At 46.5% G+C, this 18823-nt stretch overlaps 1 protein-coding gene across 1 annotated transcript; it reads left to right on the top strand.

Moving 5' to 3' along the window:
• Nucleotides 1–10396: 10396 nt before the first annotated feature.
• LOC133362493 (gap junction gamma-2 protein-like) lies at nt 10397–18362 on the top strand. The gene is made up of 4 exons (XM_061581445.1): nt 10397–10708; nt 11520–11917; nt 13826–14014; nt 18287–18362. Exons 1-4 carry the CDS (start codon nt 10397–10399, stop codon nt 18360–18362), a joined length of 975 nt encoding a protein of 324 aa, XP_061437429.1.
• Nucleotides 18363–18823: the final 461 nt, after the last annotated feature.

Genomic DNA, 18823 nt, shown 5'->3' with positions numbered 1-18823 from the left:
ACACACAGAGACACACACACACAGACACACAGAGACACACAGAGAGACACACAGAGACACACACAGACACACACAGACACACACACAGAGACACACACATCATTATTAATACTTTTCACCCAACAACCAGGGAGTGACAGCGATTGGCTGTTTTGTTTTGTTGCTTTGCAATGAAGTAATACAAACACACACTTGGAGCGCGCAGGGCATTGGAGGCCGTCGAAGGCGTTTTGAAAATGTCATCTTGAAATTGCTGTCCTTTGCCCTTCAAATTCAAATTGGCACTACTGTAAATGATGTAATGCTGTCATTATAAAGTAAAACTGATAACACACCACTGATTTTTCAAAATCATTTAGAGTATAAGAATGTTTGACAGTTAAGATAATGCATAATCCTAATGTGATACACGATTATTTCCATACACACGGTTTTTCTAATCACTGTTGGCATTTCCCTAAAGAGTATACCGTAAGCTAAAACCCCAACATAGTGAACTACACATTCCAAACATATAGTTAAAATGTTCTTATCAATAAGTACATTGCATATAAAAGGTAATCCATTAATTGTCATTTGTCAGGGAAATAAAAAATGAAATAAAACATTTTTTACAAAAGAAGCCAGATTGCACCTCCTTCAAAAACGTAACATTTTCACTGTAAAATCCTTTGTGTTGTTTTGCGAAGCTATATTGAGAAATATAAAAAAGTAACCCGTAAAAACAAAGTTTTTCACTATAAATCCTTTATATGCGTGGCGGCTAGAGTCATCTCATTCTCTGGCTTGAGATGGCTGCCACCTATGGGTCAGATGATTGTCTGCCAGTATTAAGCAATTGGTAATTAAATATTTATTTATTTTCCCCTAAAAAGTGTAAAATTTTGAAAAAAAAATTTCCACGAACATTAATTGTTTCGCACAACGAGTCTGTGTGCAAAATGTCAGCTCGATTGGATCACGGGAAGTGGGTTAAAAAACGACCGAAAGATTTGCACGGTCCTAAGCAACTTAATATAAAGGATTTAAAGACGTTAGCGTGCACGCGAAAGGCGACACTGCACTTTTCGTAGTTTCTCGCGTGCGCACGACGATGCTCGGGTTTTGCGACACGGCTCTCGAATCGAGACGTCAAGGAGGGACACTTTTGAGGGTTTTTTAAATCCTTTATATTAAGTTCACTTGCTTGCGCGCTTACGACCGTGCAAATATTTCGGTCGTTTTTTAACCCACTTCCCGTGATCCAATCGAGCTGACATTTTCCACACATACTCGTTGTGCGTGACAATTGATTTTCATGAAAAAAAATTTCCAAAATTTTACACTTTTTAGGACAAAAATATTATATTTAATTACCAATTGCTTAATGGTTGCATGCAATCATCTGACCCATAGGTGGCAGCCATCTCAAACCAGAGGACGAGAGGACTCTAGCCGCCACGCATATAAAGGATTTATAGTGAAACACTTTGTTTTTACGGGTTTACTTTTTTCGCAATCAAAACGTCGGCGGCGCGACCGCCTGAAAAAATCGAGAACGCGTGGCCATTATTGCAAGCCTCGCTGATGCCACATCCAACCTCAATTCTGTGAGCCGTCCGCTCAGCACTGTGGCGGCCGGCACCGTCACAATCACCACCACCACCATCATCATCCAAAGATAACAGAGGATATGTGCATCTGACAGTTCGCTCGACGTCCCGACAGCTTGGTAGCTCGAAACGTCGGACATTGTGCCGAACGACACGTGGTGGTACAACGTGAAGACGTATCCAGGAGATGTACAGCACGGTTCAACCAAGGTTTATCGCTTTGTTGAGCTGCGCGTTAACTGCCACTCCCTACGAATGAGTCATTGCAATGTGAATGTATGGAGCTGTTCATGTGTAGTGCGATCTGAACTTGACTACGCTATCCAAAATACACCGTCGACTTATTTAATGTTGATTTTCGGTTCATGAATGCACTGGGGATCCGAAGCCAGTGAGCTCGGTTAGACTCCCACCCATGGCTAAGAGTGGCAAGTGATATCTGAGTCAGTCCTGGGGTTTCCCCTCCAACAACTTTGCACTGGTGGTGAAGTATGGTCAAACACATCCCCACGGCCAACACAAGGCGTGGAGGCCTTCATCCAGGCAATGAACTGACAAAGGACCATACACTATTTGTTCTTTATTTAAATGAGCGATACATAAACACGTTATTAGCAATAGCTGTGTGCAAGATTATACGGGCAAATATATTTTATTTTTACACTTCAACTCCCTTAGAGAGAGAGACACCCAGACCCAGGGCTCGAACTCAGAATCTCTGGCTCAAGTGTCTCCGCCGTGGCCATCATCATCACCATCATCAACCCGACTGGCAGAGAGTGGAGCCTCTGTCGCCTGTTTTACCCACCTGGCGCCCGTTGTGATTTGCTAGCTTGCAGACAGCCGTCAGTGACACGGCGCACGGTGACCCGCTCCGCGTATTTCTGAGAGTGTGAAACCAACGCGGGGGTTGGGGTTGGGTGTCCGTGCCCTGCGCCTGTCACTGCGTCCGACAAAGCAAGCGAGAGGGCGCACGCACGCCGTGCGAAATACATGACACGCACGTGACTTTAACGCAGAGGCGACCACAGGCACACGCGGCAATTGTGATTTGTCTCGTGTGGAGGGCGGCCGGCAGCGCGCGGTCACAGAGACGACGTTCCAAGGCACGCCAGGCACGAGGTGCACACCCACCTCTTGTGCGATGGGAGCCAGTCACGTGGGTTTTCACATCAACATACACACTGCGAAATTCTGTAAATGAGAACCCCCACCCACCCCCCGAGATCAATTTGATCAAATAAGGTCCCACTGAGCTCTCTAGCTCTTATTTCAGCTGCGACCCGGTCGTCATCGCGAGTGATCGGCTTATCGTGTGGAAATTTATGAGGCAAAAGGCTGCTGCACCTTTACCATTTCCACCTTGTTTCTAAATGTGCATGTCAAAGTCCACGCGACCTCCTAATATACCGACGTCAGGGTCAAGATCGAACCCACGACCTCCTGTATACCTGCCGAGGTATTTAACATCTCCTAGCCACCGTGATGATGAGAGAGACACACACAAACTCCGAATAAGCAGCAGCAGACGTCAGGGTCAGGATCGAACCCATGACCTCCTGCGTACCAGGCGAGGTATTTAACATCTCCTAGCCACCGTGGCACCCTGTTATGACCTGCAGCGTGGTGGCTGAACACAGAATGTAGAAGTTGAAACATTCAGTGTGTTGGGCCGAGTCCTCAAATATGGATGGAGGAAACAACAACGGTCCAAGGGTTCGCCGAAAACGGCATCTCATCGTACCCGAGTAGTTGGTGAGGTTGAAAAACCAGGCCACGTTCTCAAGCCGGGGATTGCAAGAACCCCGACGATCGGTTACAGAACGTGACCGCGTGGTTCTTCTCGTCCAGGATGTCCGTGAAAGAGCGGGTGTCCTCTGTGGATAAACCCGTGAGAACATTTGACTTAATGAGGACGCAGACAAATGCGGGGGTCTCCTTGTTATGGATGTTGAGCTTCCTTTGCACCGTACGTAGTCAACATATACGGATGTGGGTAGAATAATGCATAGTGTAATATTACAATGTATAGTCTATAAGCATATTAGTTGCTGCAGCTCCATACTATTAACATTCGTTCCCTTTATTAATGCTAACCTTACTCCCTCCCTTTGATGCTGCTAATCCTGCATAATGCACGGGCATATTATGGCTTTGAAACCCCCCGCCCACCTCCTACGCATTAATCAAGTACAGTAGTGACTAATCCCATATCTGCATTTCCCATAAATATGCTAAATTCCTGTTGATATGCACATTATTTTGTCAAGGCGCTATTCCCCCTCCAACCCAGCTTAAATATACGCTCCAAGTCTGGTGGTGTTTCATTCAGACGCTATCTTCCCGACAGACCTGTTCTTCACCTGAGGACGGCTGCTTGCGTTGTGGCCGAAACGTCGTGAGAATGATTTTATTATGTTGAATTTTTATTATTTTATTATTTCCCTTCTACGTGACTTTACCGAAAGAACCAAGAAGATGAATCCCTGCAGTCACGAAAGCTTTAAATCGAAATTTAGTTTGGGCTCGTGATGTAGCCTGTGAGGCAGGGGCATGCGGCCTTCGCAGGCACTTCGAGACTGTTTGTGGCAAGGTCCTGGGAAGGGCAGTAGCAGCCGAGGATGGAAGGGCACAACACAGCACGTGACAATAACTGCTGGGCCATTCCGCCATTTTGGACGTACATCTCAGATACTTTAATAGACGCGGGTAATCAAAAGTGTAAACCTGACGTGGCTTTTTAGTTTGGCAAAGTATTTCAATTAATTGCAACTGCAATTCAGAGCCAAAAATAACGTATTCACCTCTCTTGATTCGGGAGACACGTATATCAGACTTATGAAGATGAAACGACTTTTTGCTTGTATGCTGGGATGGTCGTGGTGGATTCAGTTTCGTGGCATGTGACATACCATCGCAAGCAGGGGCGGTTTCTTCATTAGGGCGATTGGGCGACGCACCACCAATCTCAGCCGTTACTGTGCCTCTGGATATAGTCCAATCAGCGTCATGTCACGTTCTGTGGAGTACCGCCTCTTTTTGGGCGATTTCACTCCGGCTGAGAATCGCCCAGAGTGTTCCCATAGACTTACATTCAAAGATGTTTTTTTCGAATGGCGGGCGCTGCAATGCATTCTCTACGGCTTCCGGCAGGGCTCGCCCTAACGTGCTTACGTCATCATACGTAAGCACGTTTCATCCAACAATATAATTTGTCGCCACCTAGTGGAATCTTTAATAAAAAAAACTGAGTGGATTGTAATAATAGTGAGTATAGAAACAAACAAGATGCATTGTAAGAGTCACTTTATTTTTCATTAATATTAAATAAGTGAAGTTGCCTTTACATGCTTAAGCTGTTAATTTATCAATCATCCAGACATTTGCCCCCCCTGAGAGATTTTGCAGGAGCCGCCACTGATCGCAAGTGATGCCATCCCCTTTGAAGTCGGGTTTGCAGGCACACCTGTGTTGGTACAGATGGCGTTCTGATTACAGTTGTTCAGCGTTGGGTTCTGGCACTGGTCAATGTGTGTGGAAACTTGGACAACATGTGCCCATCATGAGCATCGCCCAGAAAATGACCCAGAGAACCCCGAGTTTTTTGGCAATGACCACAAAAAAACGTGTTTACTTACAGTGATCGATGCAATGCATGTTCCACTCAAAGGGTTATTTTCATCCAAAAAGCAAAAAAGCAGATTTTCATTTATAGGTGATTAAATGACACGGCATCTCAAAGCGCCTGACATCAAAACCTAAAAAAAATCACAATCAGATCATTTTTGGCAAAGAAAAAATTAAACAACTACATTTACATTTTCTCAAAAAAGAAAATATTAAGTAACTGGGTGTGGGACAAAACTAAACTAACTTACCGTGGAAACCATTAACTAAACATTCACCAGTGGCTGCTTAAGCAGAGAGCTCCCTCTCGTGGCGTGAACAAGCAATTGCAGGGCTGCGCCTTGAACAATTTCACTTTCCCAGGTTGGCCTCACTGGGCCTTAGACACTCGTATCAGGGCGCTCCTGCCCTGGAATGTTTGTCAGAATAATTTCGAAGCGTTTTTGCAATGAACGCCAACGTAGCGTGCTCAGAGTAAGCCCAGTAAATGTCCACGCACGGACAGCCTGCAAGTTCTACTTGCTGTACCACCTCCACCATGGATGTTATTGGCTTGCAGATAAGGGTGTTGCACACGTCATCTCGATATTACATTTAAATCCTGCTGCCAAAACACTCGGCGTTACCATTACGATTCGCATTTATTGGGAACTTAAATGATCCAGCATTTCAAAGCACTTTACATGCCCACCTGTGATTTCTCTTGTTTAACCTAGGGGACCCCCAATGACAGCTGTCCCTGTGCAGCACGAATGTAGCACCTTATACATGACACAAAAAGACAGCTTGGTGTGGAGTCAAAAGGGATTATCCCAGAAAAATATGGTCAACTCCACCACGACAGCGATCGTATTAGGTAGAGCCCTGTGAGCCATTCGGCTCTTGAATCGGGTACAACCGCAACAAACAAAAAAACAAAAACATGAACAAGAAAACATCTTAAAGTGAATATGTGACTAAGTGCAAACAGAAAATCCAAGAAAAGACAGCAAAATATTGCAGATAAAAACACCGTACACCAACGCTGTGTGCAAAAATCCCAGTGGGATGCAAGTCAAACAACCAACAATAACCACAAGACAACTTAGATTAAGGCCATCAGTCTAACTCTGTACTACAACAAACAAACATGGCCAAACCGAAAAACTTTTTAAAAATCACCAACATAAAGCCATTAAAGCAATGCAACAGTGGTCATAGGCACTCTGCTGCCCCCTGTGGGCCCGTGAGCCTGGGGGCATCTAAGGTGACCTGCAGAGCCTTGCTATGGCGCAACACGTATACACACACACAGTTTAACACTCACACACACAACAACAACAACCGCCATTCGCCACTAAGTGGCGGTGACGTCACCACGACGCTTTTGCCAGGCCACGTGCACCTTGAGGCTACCACGTGGCAGGAGGAGGTCACGGGGCAGACCCAGCAGGTGTCACGTGTCGACTGACTGAGACTAGTGGCTGATGCTACCACCACCTTGTGGCCCCCTGCTGTGCCAACTCGCTGTGTGGGTCTCTGCAGGTCTCCACAACTTGCGGATGAGTTCTGCTGCTGCCATTTCAACGCTGCCACCACCAAAGTTGCCACGACCCTGAGGTTTGGTGGTCGTCTGGACCTTCGTTGGTGTTGACGCCTTGGTAATTGAGATGTTAACTACCTCACCTGGTGTACAGGAGGTCGTGGGTTACACATCATCATCACGGTGGCTGGGAAATGTTAACTACCTCGCCTGGTATACAGGAGGTCGTGGGTTACACCACCATAATCATCACGGTGGCTGGGAAATGTTCACTACCTCGCCTGATATACAGGAGGTCGTGGGTTACACCATCATCACGGTGGCTGGGAAATGTTAACTACCTCACCTGGTATACAGGAGGTTACACCATCATCACGGTGGCTGGAAAATGTTGACTACCTCACCTGGTATACAGGAGGTCGTGGGTTACACCACCATCATCACGGTGGCTGGGAAATGTTCACTACCTCGCCTGGTATACAGGAGGTCGTGGGTACCATCATCATCACAGTGGCTAGGAAATGTTGACTACCTCGCCTGGTATACAGGAGGTCGTGGGTTACACCATAATCATCACGGTGGCTGGGAAATGTTAACTACCTCGCCTGGTATACAGGAGGTCGTGGGTTACACTGTAATCATCACGGTGGCTGGGAAATGTTAACTACCTCGCCTGGTATACAGGATGTCGTGGGTTACACCACCATCATCACGGTGGCTGGGAAATGTTAACTACCTCGCCTGGTATACAGGAGGTCGTGGGTTACACCACCATCATCACGGTGGCTGGGAAATGTTAACTACCTCACCTGGTATACAGGAGGTCGTGGGTTACACCATAATCATCATGGTGGCTGGCAAATGTTAACTACCTCGCCTGGTATACAGGAGGTCGTGGGTTACACCATAATCATCATGGTGGCTGGCAAATGTTAACTACCTCGCCTGGTATACAGGAGGTCGTGGGTTACACCGTAATCATCACGGTGGCTGGGAAATGTTGACTACCTCGCCTGGTATACAGGAGGTCGTGGGTTACACCACCATCATCATCATCACGGTGGCTGGGAAATGCTAACTAACTCGCCTGGTATACAGGAGGTCGTGGGTTACACCGCCATCATCACGGTGGCTGGGAAATGTTAACTACCTCGCCTGGTATACAGGAGGTCGTGGGTTACGCCATAATCATCACGGTGGCTGGGAAATGTTAACTACCTCGCCTGGTATACAGGAGGTCGTGGGTTAAACCGCCATCATCATCACGGTGGCTGGGAAATGTTAACTACCTCGCCTGGTGTACAGGAGGTCGTGGGTTACACCACCATCATCATCACGGTGGCTGGGAAATGTTGACTACCTCGCCTGGTATACAGGAGGTCGTGGGTTACACCGCCATCATCACGGTGGCTGGGAAATGTTGACTATCTCGCCTGGTATACAGGAGGTCGTGGGTTACACCGTAATCATCACGGTGGCTGGGAAATGTTGACTACCTCGCCTGGTATACAGGAGGTCGTGGGTTACACCGCCATCATCACGGTGGCTGGGAAATGTTAACTACCTCGCCTGGTATACAGGAGGTCGTGGGTTACACCACCATCATCACGGTGGCTGGGAAATGTTAGCTACCTCGCCTGGTATACAGGAGGTCGTGGGTTACACCGCCATAATCATCACGGTGGCTGGGAAATGTTAACTACCTCGCCTGGTATACAGGAGGTCGTGGGTTACACCATAATCATCACGGTGGCTGGCAAATGTTAACTACCTCGCCTGGTATACAGGATGTGCAGTACTACACTACGTACTACACTATACGCAACTATATGCTATACTACTGGACACTCCACTATACAATACACTTCTATATACTACACTATACACATATATATACTACACTGTACTATACACTACACTACTATATACTACACTAAACACTTATATCTACTACACTATACTATACAGTACACTACTATACACTTATATATACTACACTACTATACACTTATATATAGTACACTAAACTACTATATACTACACTATACTATACAGTACACTACTACACTACACTACTATACACTCCACTATACAATACACTACTATACACTACACTGGTATACACTACTATACACTGCTATACACTATAGAAATGTACACTACACTACTATACACTACACTACTATATACTACACTAAACACTTATATCTACTACACTATACTATACACTACAAAGCTATACAATACACTACTATACACTACACTACTATACACTACACTACTATACACTTATATACACTACACTGCTATACACTCCACTATACAATACACTATACGCTTCTATATACTACACTATACACATATATACTACACTGCACTACACAATACGCTACTATACACTCCACTGGTATCCACTACACTACTATATACTACACTATAGTAATATACACTTTACACTACTATACACTACTCTAAACACTTATATTTACTACACAACTATACACTATACTATACAGTACACTACTATACAATACACTACTATACACTCCACTGCTATACACTACACTACTATACACTACACTATACACTACACTACTATCCACTACACTACTATACACTACACTATACACTCCACTGCTATACACTACACTATACACTGCTATATTCACTATAGTAATATACACTACTATATACTACACTACTATACACTACACTATACACTACTATACACTACACTATACACTTATATATATTACACTAAACACTACACTACAATACACTATACCACAACATTTACAATTGTTGAGTACTGTGACGTTTCGCTGGTAACTGCATCCACCATCATCTCCTTTACCAGTGGCAAAATATAGTGATAGGTTTTTACCCTTTCAACTGGCGCAAAAACTGACACCTTTATGCAAGGCATCATGTTTGCAATAACCACAACACAAGCAGTCAAAATGCAAACCAAAATAATTTTCAATTTTGACTGCTTGTGTTGTGGTTATTGCAAACATGATCCCTTGTATAAAGGTGTCAGTTTTTGTACCAGTTGAAAGGGTAAAAAACTACTACTATATTTTGCCACTGGTAAAGGAGATGTCTCATAGTGTATGATGCCTTGTATAAAGGTGTCAGTTTTTGTACCAGTTGAAAGGGTAAAAACCTACTACTATATTTTGCCACTGGTAAAGGAGATGTCTCATAGTGTATGATGCCTTGTATAAAGGTGTCAGTTTTTGTACCAGTTGAAAGGGTAAAAACCTACTACTATATTTTGCCACCGGTAAAGGACATGTCTCATAGTGTATGATGCCTTGTATAAAGGTGTCAGTTTTTGTACCAGTTGAAAGGGCAACAACCTGTTACTACTGTGGCTACTTTGTTGTTGTTACGCTGCACGATGGTACCGACCGCCGGGACTGGTTTGCTACGGCCTTTGGAGCGGCCTTGCCAGTTTCGGCAGATCGGCTCAGGACCGCTGGATAATGTCGGATGATAACCGTGCGGTGCCGGCTAATCGATGATGATCGACGGTATCCCGAGGCAGCAGAAGAGCTCAACTCGGCGCGCGGCCAGCCGACGTGCCGTCTGAATCCGCGTCTCTCTTCTTGAATTCTCAGGTGGGCACGCTTCTGGCGAGCCGGTGGTCACAATGAGCTGGAACTTCCTGACGAGTTTGTTGGAGGAAATATCTTTGCACTCGACGTACCTGGGCAAGCTGTGGCTCACCACGTTCCTGATCTTGCGCATCATGCTGACGATCGTGGCGGGCGAATCCATCTACCACGACGAGCAGAGCTCGTTCATGTGCAACTCCCAACAGCCGGGCTGCACGAACATGTGCTACGACACCTTCGCTCCCCTGTCCTACGTGCGCTTCTGGATCTTTCAGATTATCACCGTGGCGACGCCAAGCATTCTCTACCTCGCCTTCGCCATACACAGGATACAGAGGTCTAGTGAAGTTACACTATGAGACATCTCCTTTACCAGTGGCAAAATATAGTAGTAGGTTTTTACCCTTTCAACTGGTACAAAAACTGACACCTTTATACAAGGCATCATTTTGAGTTGTACGCCTTCTGGTGTCATCTGGTCCAACACCAATGGGGACTAGGCTCTAAAGAAAGCCGTCTCGGGTTTGGACCAATCAACTTCAAGGACAGTGCATATTATTATCATTATCAAAGTTGTTTATTTTTGTTTGCATTTTGACTACTTGTGTTGTGGTTATTGCAAACATGATACCTTGTATAAAGGTGTCAGTTTTTGTACCAGTTGAAAGGGTAAAAACCTACTACTATATTTTGCCACTGGTAAAGGAGACATCTCATAGTGTAAATGCTTACCCCGAGCTCTCAATACTCTGATGGTGCGCTGTCTTTGAGTTGTACGCCTTCTGGTGTCATCTGGTCCAACACCAATGGAGACTAGGCTCTAAAGAAAGCCGTCTCGGGTTTGGACCAATCAACTTCAAGGACAGTGCATATTATTATCATTATCAAAGTTGTTTATTTTTGTTTGCATTTTGACTACTTGTGTTGTGGTTATTGCAAACATGATGCCTTGTATAAAGGTGTCAGTTTTTGTACCAGTTGAAAGGGTAAAAACCTACTACTAGGCCTAGTAAAGTTACAACGACGACGATAACGGCGATGTCCCCCAAAAAAACCTTAATTCTACTCTTTGTTCTTGCGAGAAGGAGATTTTTAACTTTTACTCCCGCTGTCGTTATCCGCAGGTCAGAAAGCTCGCGAGGCGACCAAGGAGGGGAGTTTGCCGACGAGGCCGGCGCCGGCGGCGGCGGCGGCGAGGTCAAGAAGAACGACTTTAGACGGCACGACGGGCGTCGCGCTATCAGGGCCGACGGCCTCATGTGGGCCTACGCGCTGCAGCTCGTCCTGCGCACGGTGGCCGAAGCGGGTTTCCTTCTGGGCCAGTACGTGATGTACGGCTTGGAGGTGATCCCCCGCTTTGTGTGCCCCCGCCGCTACCCCTGCGTCCACTTCGTCGACTGCTTCGTGTCGAGGCCCACGGAGAAGACCGTCTTCCTGCACGTCATGTACGCCGTGGGCTGCCTCAGCCTGGCTCTCGACCTGGCCGAGATGTGGCACCTGGGGATGGGCGCTCTCAGGGATCTGCTGCCGGGCAGCCGAGCCAAGCGCCGGCAACGGTATTTACAGCGCTATGAGACATCTCCTTTAGCAGTGGCAAAATATAGTGGTAGGTTTTTACCCTTTAAACTGGTACAAAAACTGACACCTTTATACAAGGCATTATACACTATGAGACATCTCCTTTACCAGTGGCAAAATATAGTAGTAGGTTTTTACCCTTTAAACTGGTACAAAACTGACACCTTTATACAAGGCATCATACACTATGAGACATCTCCTTTACCAGTGGCAAAATATAGTAGTAGGTTTTTACCTTTTAAACTGGTACAAAAACTGACACCTTTATACAAGGCATAATGTTTGCAATAACCACAACACAAGTAGTCAAAAGGCAAACAAAAAGAAACAACTCTGATAATGATAATAATATGCACTGTCCTTGAAGTTGTTTGGTCCACACCCGAGACCTTAGGCACTAGTGTTGCACAGGCCTTCAGTGGTGATGTTCTACAACTGCTACGGCTGCTAACTTCTGTTGCACAGGCCTTCAGTGGTGATGTTCTACAACTGCTACGGCTGCTAACTTCTGTTGCACAGGCCTTCAGTGGTGATGTTCTACAACTGCTACGGCTGCCAACCCATGTCACTAACTCCCTCCGCTGTCACTCGGATTCTTTCACGCGGCACTTGAAACTGGACGTGCGTCGTCGCTGCCGACACGTCAGTGGTCGCAGCCGTGTACCCGATACCTGTACCCTACAAGATACCCGGGTACCCGTACCCGGCCGGGTACGGGTAGCCGTTTGCGACCCTGGTGCGGCCGGGTACGGGTACGGGTAAGGAATCAAAACCCGTTTGCGACCTCTGCGACACGTTCGTTGCTCAGCCAGTGCCCTCATTCGACGGGAGGGCGCGCCGCGTGCCCGCACTTCGGCAGATCCCACTTGAAATTATTGGGGGGAGAGGAAAAATATCGCGGGCGGAAATGTCTCTCGCTATATTTTTTTTTTTGACCACGGTCATCGCATCGGATGCCGTTTGTTTTCACCGATAAAAAATATTCGATGACATCATGGGACCTCACGTCAGGTTTTTGAGATATCAAATATTGCATTTTCAATAAAAAGTGCATAAGAAAAATATTAAATAAATGTGGATATTTACTTAAAATTATATTGTAAACACACTATCCTAAAAATACAGCACCATATTTTAACACTAAAGCAGTCACTGACTCGCAACAACTTGCAATCATAAGTTTTTTTTTTGTTAATTTCGGGTAAAATCAATGAAAATGGGGTATGCCGATAGCATAAAAAAAAATAGAGATGTGATAGAGCAAATCTGAGATCAGATTTGGAATCAGCACCCTGAAATTAGTCTAGAACAGCTGCAAAAGTCCAGGCCAGAAAAAAATGTTTTTTTTTGTTGACCAGTGTAATGATATTTCCATGCTGCTTTTTTTTGCTCATTTTGCAATGGGACAAAACACTTTCAACTCCGGTGTAGTGGAGCGAGGAGGCATAAGGCGGGCAGCCTCATGCCTCCTCAATCATCAGAATGAAGGTCAATGGAATTTATCTTTGATTTTGGGGGACAATTGTTCAGATTCCGACACAGCGGGAACTTTGGGCTACGGCTCGCTCTCGGGAACCTAACCCTTCCATAACCCAGGGGACCGTCTGCATCAGAGGTCGCAACCGGGTACCCGATACCCGTACCCTACCCGATACCCGGCTACCCGTACCCGGCCGGGTACGGGTAGCCGGGTAGCCGTTTGTGACCCTGGTGCGGCCGGGTACGGGTAGGTTGTGAGTCACTGGTGAGTCGCCGTTTGTCACTCATTTCGGGTAGGGTACGGGTAAGGAATCAAAACCCGTTTGCGACCTCTGGTCTGCATACACTTTGCCAAGACTAACGGTGAGCATTTAAAAACGCGCTGTTGTTGCTGTTGTCATCAACAGGATTGCGAAGGTCAATCCTCTTCCTCCTCGTCCTCCTCCTCCTCCCGACGCGGCCGAGACAGAGGAGGCCGCCCCCCGGCAGATGGCGATAACGGCGGCGGATGCGTTGCAGCTGCAAGGCTACCTGCGCGCGATAGAGCGGCGGCTGGACCTGACGATTTTCCAATCGCCCCGACGGGCCAGGGCAGTGTGGGGACACGGAGAGAGTGGAACAGGGAGAGGTGGGGGAGGCGGAGAGGGAGGACGGCGGGGGTCTCCGGCCTCACACTCGGCCGCGGTGGCCGTGAGCAGAAGCCCCCAAGTGCAGCCGGGCAAGAAACACGAAGCGGCGGCGGCAGCAGCAGAAGTGGAAGATTCCGGAGAAAAACAAGAAGAGGTCAAGGCCGCCTCTAGGAAGGGAAGGGCTGTCCGATCGGAGAAATATCTACGCATCTCAGTTTAAGTTTCATTACTCTTCGGTTCTTTCGGTAAAGTCCCGTAGGTGTGAATACATATTTTATTTTTCTTGGTTCTTTCGGTAAAGTCACGTAGAAGGGAAGTAATAAAATAATAAAAATATAACACAATGAAACAATAAAATATTGTGTTTTATTTTTATTATTTTATTACTTCCCTTCTACGTGACTTTACCGAAAGAACCAAGAAGATGAATCCCTGCAGTCACGAAAGCTTTAAATCGAAATTTTTATTTTTGTTTTATTTTATTTCTACCCACGTGACTTTACCAAAGGAATCAAAGAGGATGGATTCCTGCAGCCACGAAAGCTTCAAATCGCCTTTTAAGTTTCCTGTTGCGAGTTTGACGCCGAGTTATTCACAAATAAAGGTCTTCTCTTTGGGGGGTCAGATCTCGCGTGAGTTGTGGATGTGTCGTTGAGCCCCCCACCACCCGGCATCAGCCTCCCACCACTACACTACTATACACTATTATACACTATACTTCTATACACTACACTACTATACACTACACTACTATACACTACACTACTATACACTACACTACTATACACTACACTACTATACACTACTCTAAACTACACATGACACTATACACTACACTATTATACACTACACTACTATACACTACACTATTATACACTATACACTACACTACTATACACTACACTATTATACACTATACACTACACTACTATTCACTATACACTACACTACTATACACTATACACTACACTATTATACACTATACAACTATACACTATACACTACACTACTATACACTACACTATACACTACACTACTATACAGTACACTACTATACACTACACTATACTACACATGACACTATACACTACACTATACACTACACAACTATACACTACACTATACACTACAGTACTAAACAATACACTACTATACACTACACTACTATACACTAAACTACTATACACTACACTATACACTACAGTATCTTCTTGGTTTTTTCGGTAAAGTCATGTAGAAGGGAAATAATAAAATAATAAAAATAAAACATAATAAAATAGTATTTTATTATATAATATTATTTTATAATGTTTTATTTTTATTATTTTATTTTTTCCCTTCTACGTGACTTTACCGAAAAAATCAAGAAGATGAATCCCTGCAGTCACGAAAGCTTTAAATCGAAATATAGACTACAGTAATATAGACTACACACTACACCACGTGACACGAGGGTGGGGGGAGGGGCTGTCACGTGCTGGGGGGGGGGTGGTTTTGAGGAGGGAGGCGATGCGAGCCAATCAGTGGGGGGTGCGCGTGTCACGTGATCAAAGGAATCGCTTTAGTAAACGATTCGCTTGCCCGCGAATCGATCTCCGTTGGATTCCAAGGAATCGACGTTTCAAGCCCGAGGCACTTTTCCGGATCGACTCGAAAAGGAGAATCGAAATCACGATTCACGATCCACAATGGCGGCGCTGGTCATGATGTCGGCAGCTGTTGACTAATCGCCTCCAGCCACTAGTACCACACGTACCACTAGTACTACACTACTACTACTACCACTAGTACCACACGTACCACTAGTACCACACGTACCACTAGTACTACACTACTACTAGTACCGCACGTACCACTAGTACCGCACGTACCACTAGTACAGCACGTACCACTAGTACCACTAGTACCACACGTACCACTACTACCACACGTACCACTACTACCGCACGTACCACTAGTACCGCACGTACCACTAGTACCACACGTACCACTAGTACCACTACTACCACACGTACCACTACTACCACACGTACCACTACTACCGCACGTACCACTACTACCACACGTACCACTAGTACCACTAGTACCACACGTACCACTAGTACCACACGTACCACTAGTACCGCACGTACCACTACTACCCACGCACTACTAGTACCGCACGTACCACTAGTACCACACGTACCACTACTACCACACGTACCACTACTACCACACGTACCACTAGTACCGCACGTACCACTAGTACCACACGTACCACTAGTACCACACGTACCACTAGTACCACTACTACCGCACGTACCACTACTACCACACGTACCACTAGTACCGCACGTACCACTAGTACCACACGTACCACTAGTACCACACATACCACTACTACCACACGTACCACTAGTACCACACGTACCACTAGTACCACTACTACCGCACGTACCACTACTAACGCACGTACCACTACTACCGCACGTACCACTACTACCACACGTACCACTACTACCACACGTACCACTACCACTACTACCACACGTACCACTAGTACCACACGTACCACTAGTACTGCACGTACCACTACTACCACACATACCACTACTACCACACGTACCACTAGTACCGCACGTACCACTAGTACCACACGTACCACTAGTACCACACGTACCACTAGTACTACACGTACCACTAGTACCACTAGTACCACTACTACCACTAGTACCACACGTACCACTAGTACCACACGTACCACTAGTACCACACGTACCACTAGTACCACACGTACCACTACTACCACTAGTACCACTACTACCACACGTACCACTACTACCACACGTACCACTACTACCGCACGTACCACTACTACCGCACGTACCACTACTACTGCACGTACCACTAGTACCGCACGTACCACACGTACCACTAGTACCACACGTACCACTAGTACCACTACTACCACTAGTACCACACGTACCACTAATACCACTAGTACCACACGTACCACTAGTACCACACGTACCACTAGTACCACACGTACCACTAGTGCCACTACTACCACACGTACCACTAGTACCACACGTACCACTACTACCACACGTACCACTACTACCACACGTACCACTACTACCGCACGTACCACTAGTACCGCACGTACTACTACCGCACGTACCACTACTACCGCACGTACCACTAGTACCACACGTACCACTAGTACCGCACGTACCACACGTACCACTAGTACCACACGTACCACACGTACCACACGTACCACTAGTACCACACGTACCACTAGTACCACACGTACCACACGTACCACTAGTGCCACTACTACCACACGTACCACTAGTACCACACGTACCACTAGTACCACACGTACCACTAGTACCACTAGTACCACACGTACCACACGTACCACTAGTGCCACTACTACCACACGTACCACTAGTACCACACGTACCACAACTACCACACGTACCACTACTACCGCACGTACCACTACTACCGCACGTACCACTACTACCACACGTACCACTACCGCACGTACCACTACTACCATACGTACCACTACTACCACACGTACCACTACTACCACACGTACCACTACTACCGCACGTACCACTACCGCACGTACCACTACTACCACACGTACCACTACTACCACACGTACCACTACTACCCACGTACCACTACTATCGCACGTACCACTACTACCGCACGTACCACTACTACCGCACGTACCACACGTACCACTAGTACCACACGTACCACTAGTACCACACGTACCACTAGTGCCACTACTACCACACGTACCACTAGTACCACACGTACCACTAGTACCACACGTACCACTAGTACCACTACTACCACACGTACCACTACTACCACACGTACCACTACTACCACACGTACTACTACCGCACGTACCACTAGTACCACACGTACCACTACTACCACACGTACCACTACTACCACACGTACCACTACTACCACACGTACTACTACCGCACGTACCACTAGTACCACTACTACCACACGTACCACTAGTACCACACGTACCACTACTACCACACGTACCACTACTACCCACGTACCACTACTACCACACGTACCACTACTACCACACGTACCACTAGTAGTAGTACAACTAGTACCACACGTACCACTAGTAGTAGTAGTACTACAACTACCACTACTACCATACGTACCGGCGACGGCCGCTGGAAAAGCCGGCGCCGCTGACGGGCGCAGAGCCCCCGGGCACGGCGATCGACGGGCCGGCGGTGGTGGTGGTGGGGTTCCGTTGAAGGCTCCGCGGTCGGGCTGACGGCAGCGCCGAACCCAGAGAGAGAGACACGGCGAAGGGTCCCCCTCAGGGAGTGATGTAGGATCACCCTCAGCGGGGGCCGATACCGTTGGCTGCCATCGGAGCAGAAACCGCGCAAAAATCCCCTAGGCCCAGCGGTAGAATCCCCGAGGCTCTAAAATGGCCGTGCCTTTCAGACAATGGCCTCACTCCCGTGAGCTCTGAAATCTTATTTTCAGCCCTAAGGCTGTGACTCCCACATTTAAGCACGAGTGTGGAGATGATTGTGTTCTCTAAGTAATAATTCTAAAGCAATTTTACTCAATTCCTAGTAATTTGCGTGTGCGTGGATTCCGTCGCGATATAGAATGTTTCCTCTGAGACAAATTCGAAATGTAAAAACATGCTTGAGTATTGCAATTACGTTTTCATTTTAAACAATTGTATCGTCTGTTAGCATGTGTATTGTTGCAGTGTCACCT

The sequence above is a fragment of the Lethenteron reissneri genome, unplaced genomic scaffold (assembly GCF_015708825.2).
Source record: "Lethenteron reissneri isolate LAM-NWPU_2019-01 unplaced genomic scaffold, ASM1570882v1 scaffold_1497, whole genome shotgun sequence".
Lineage (NCBI taxonomy): Eukaryota > Metazoa > Chordata > Hyperoartia > Petromyzontiformes > Petromyzontidae > Lethenteron > Lethenteron reissneri.
The sequence above is the reverse complement of the archived record's forward strand: the minus strand, read 5'-3'. Positions and strand labels throughout refer to the sequence as shown.

Bases quoted from the DNA above. Each gene is read 5' to 3' on its own strand.
- LOC133362493 (XM_061581445.1), top strand. From the start codon at position 10,397: ATGAGCTGGAACTTCCTGACGAGTTTGTTGGAGGAAATATCTTTGCAC. The intron at 11,918-13,825 runs GTATTTACAGCG...TGTCATCAACAG, and splicing joins CGAGCCAAGCGCCGGCAACG to GATTGCGAAGGTCAATCCTC. The intron at 14,015-18,286 runs GTGGGGACACGG...TGACGGGCGCAG, and splicing joins CCCCGACGGGCCAGGGCAGT to AGCCCCCGGGCACGGCGATC.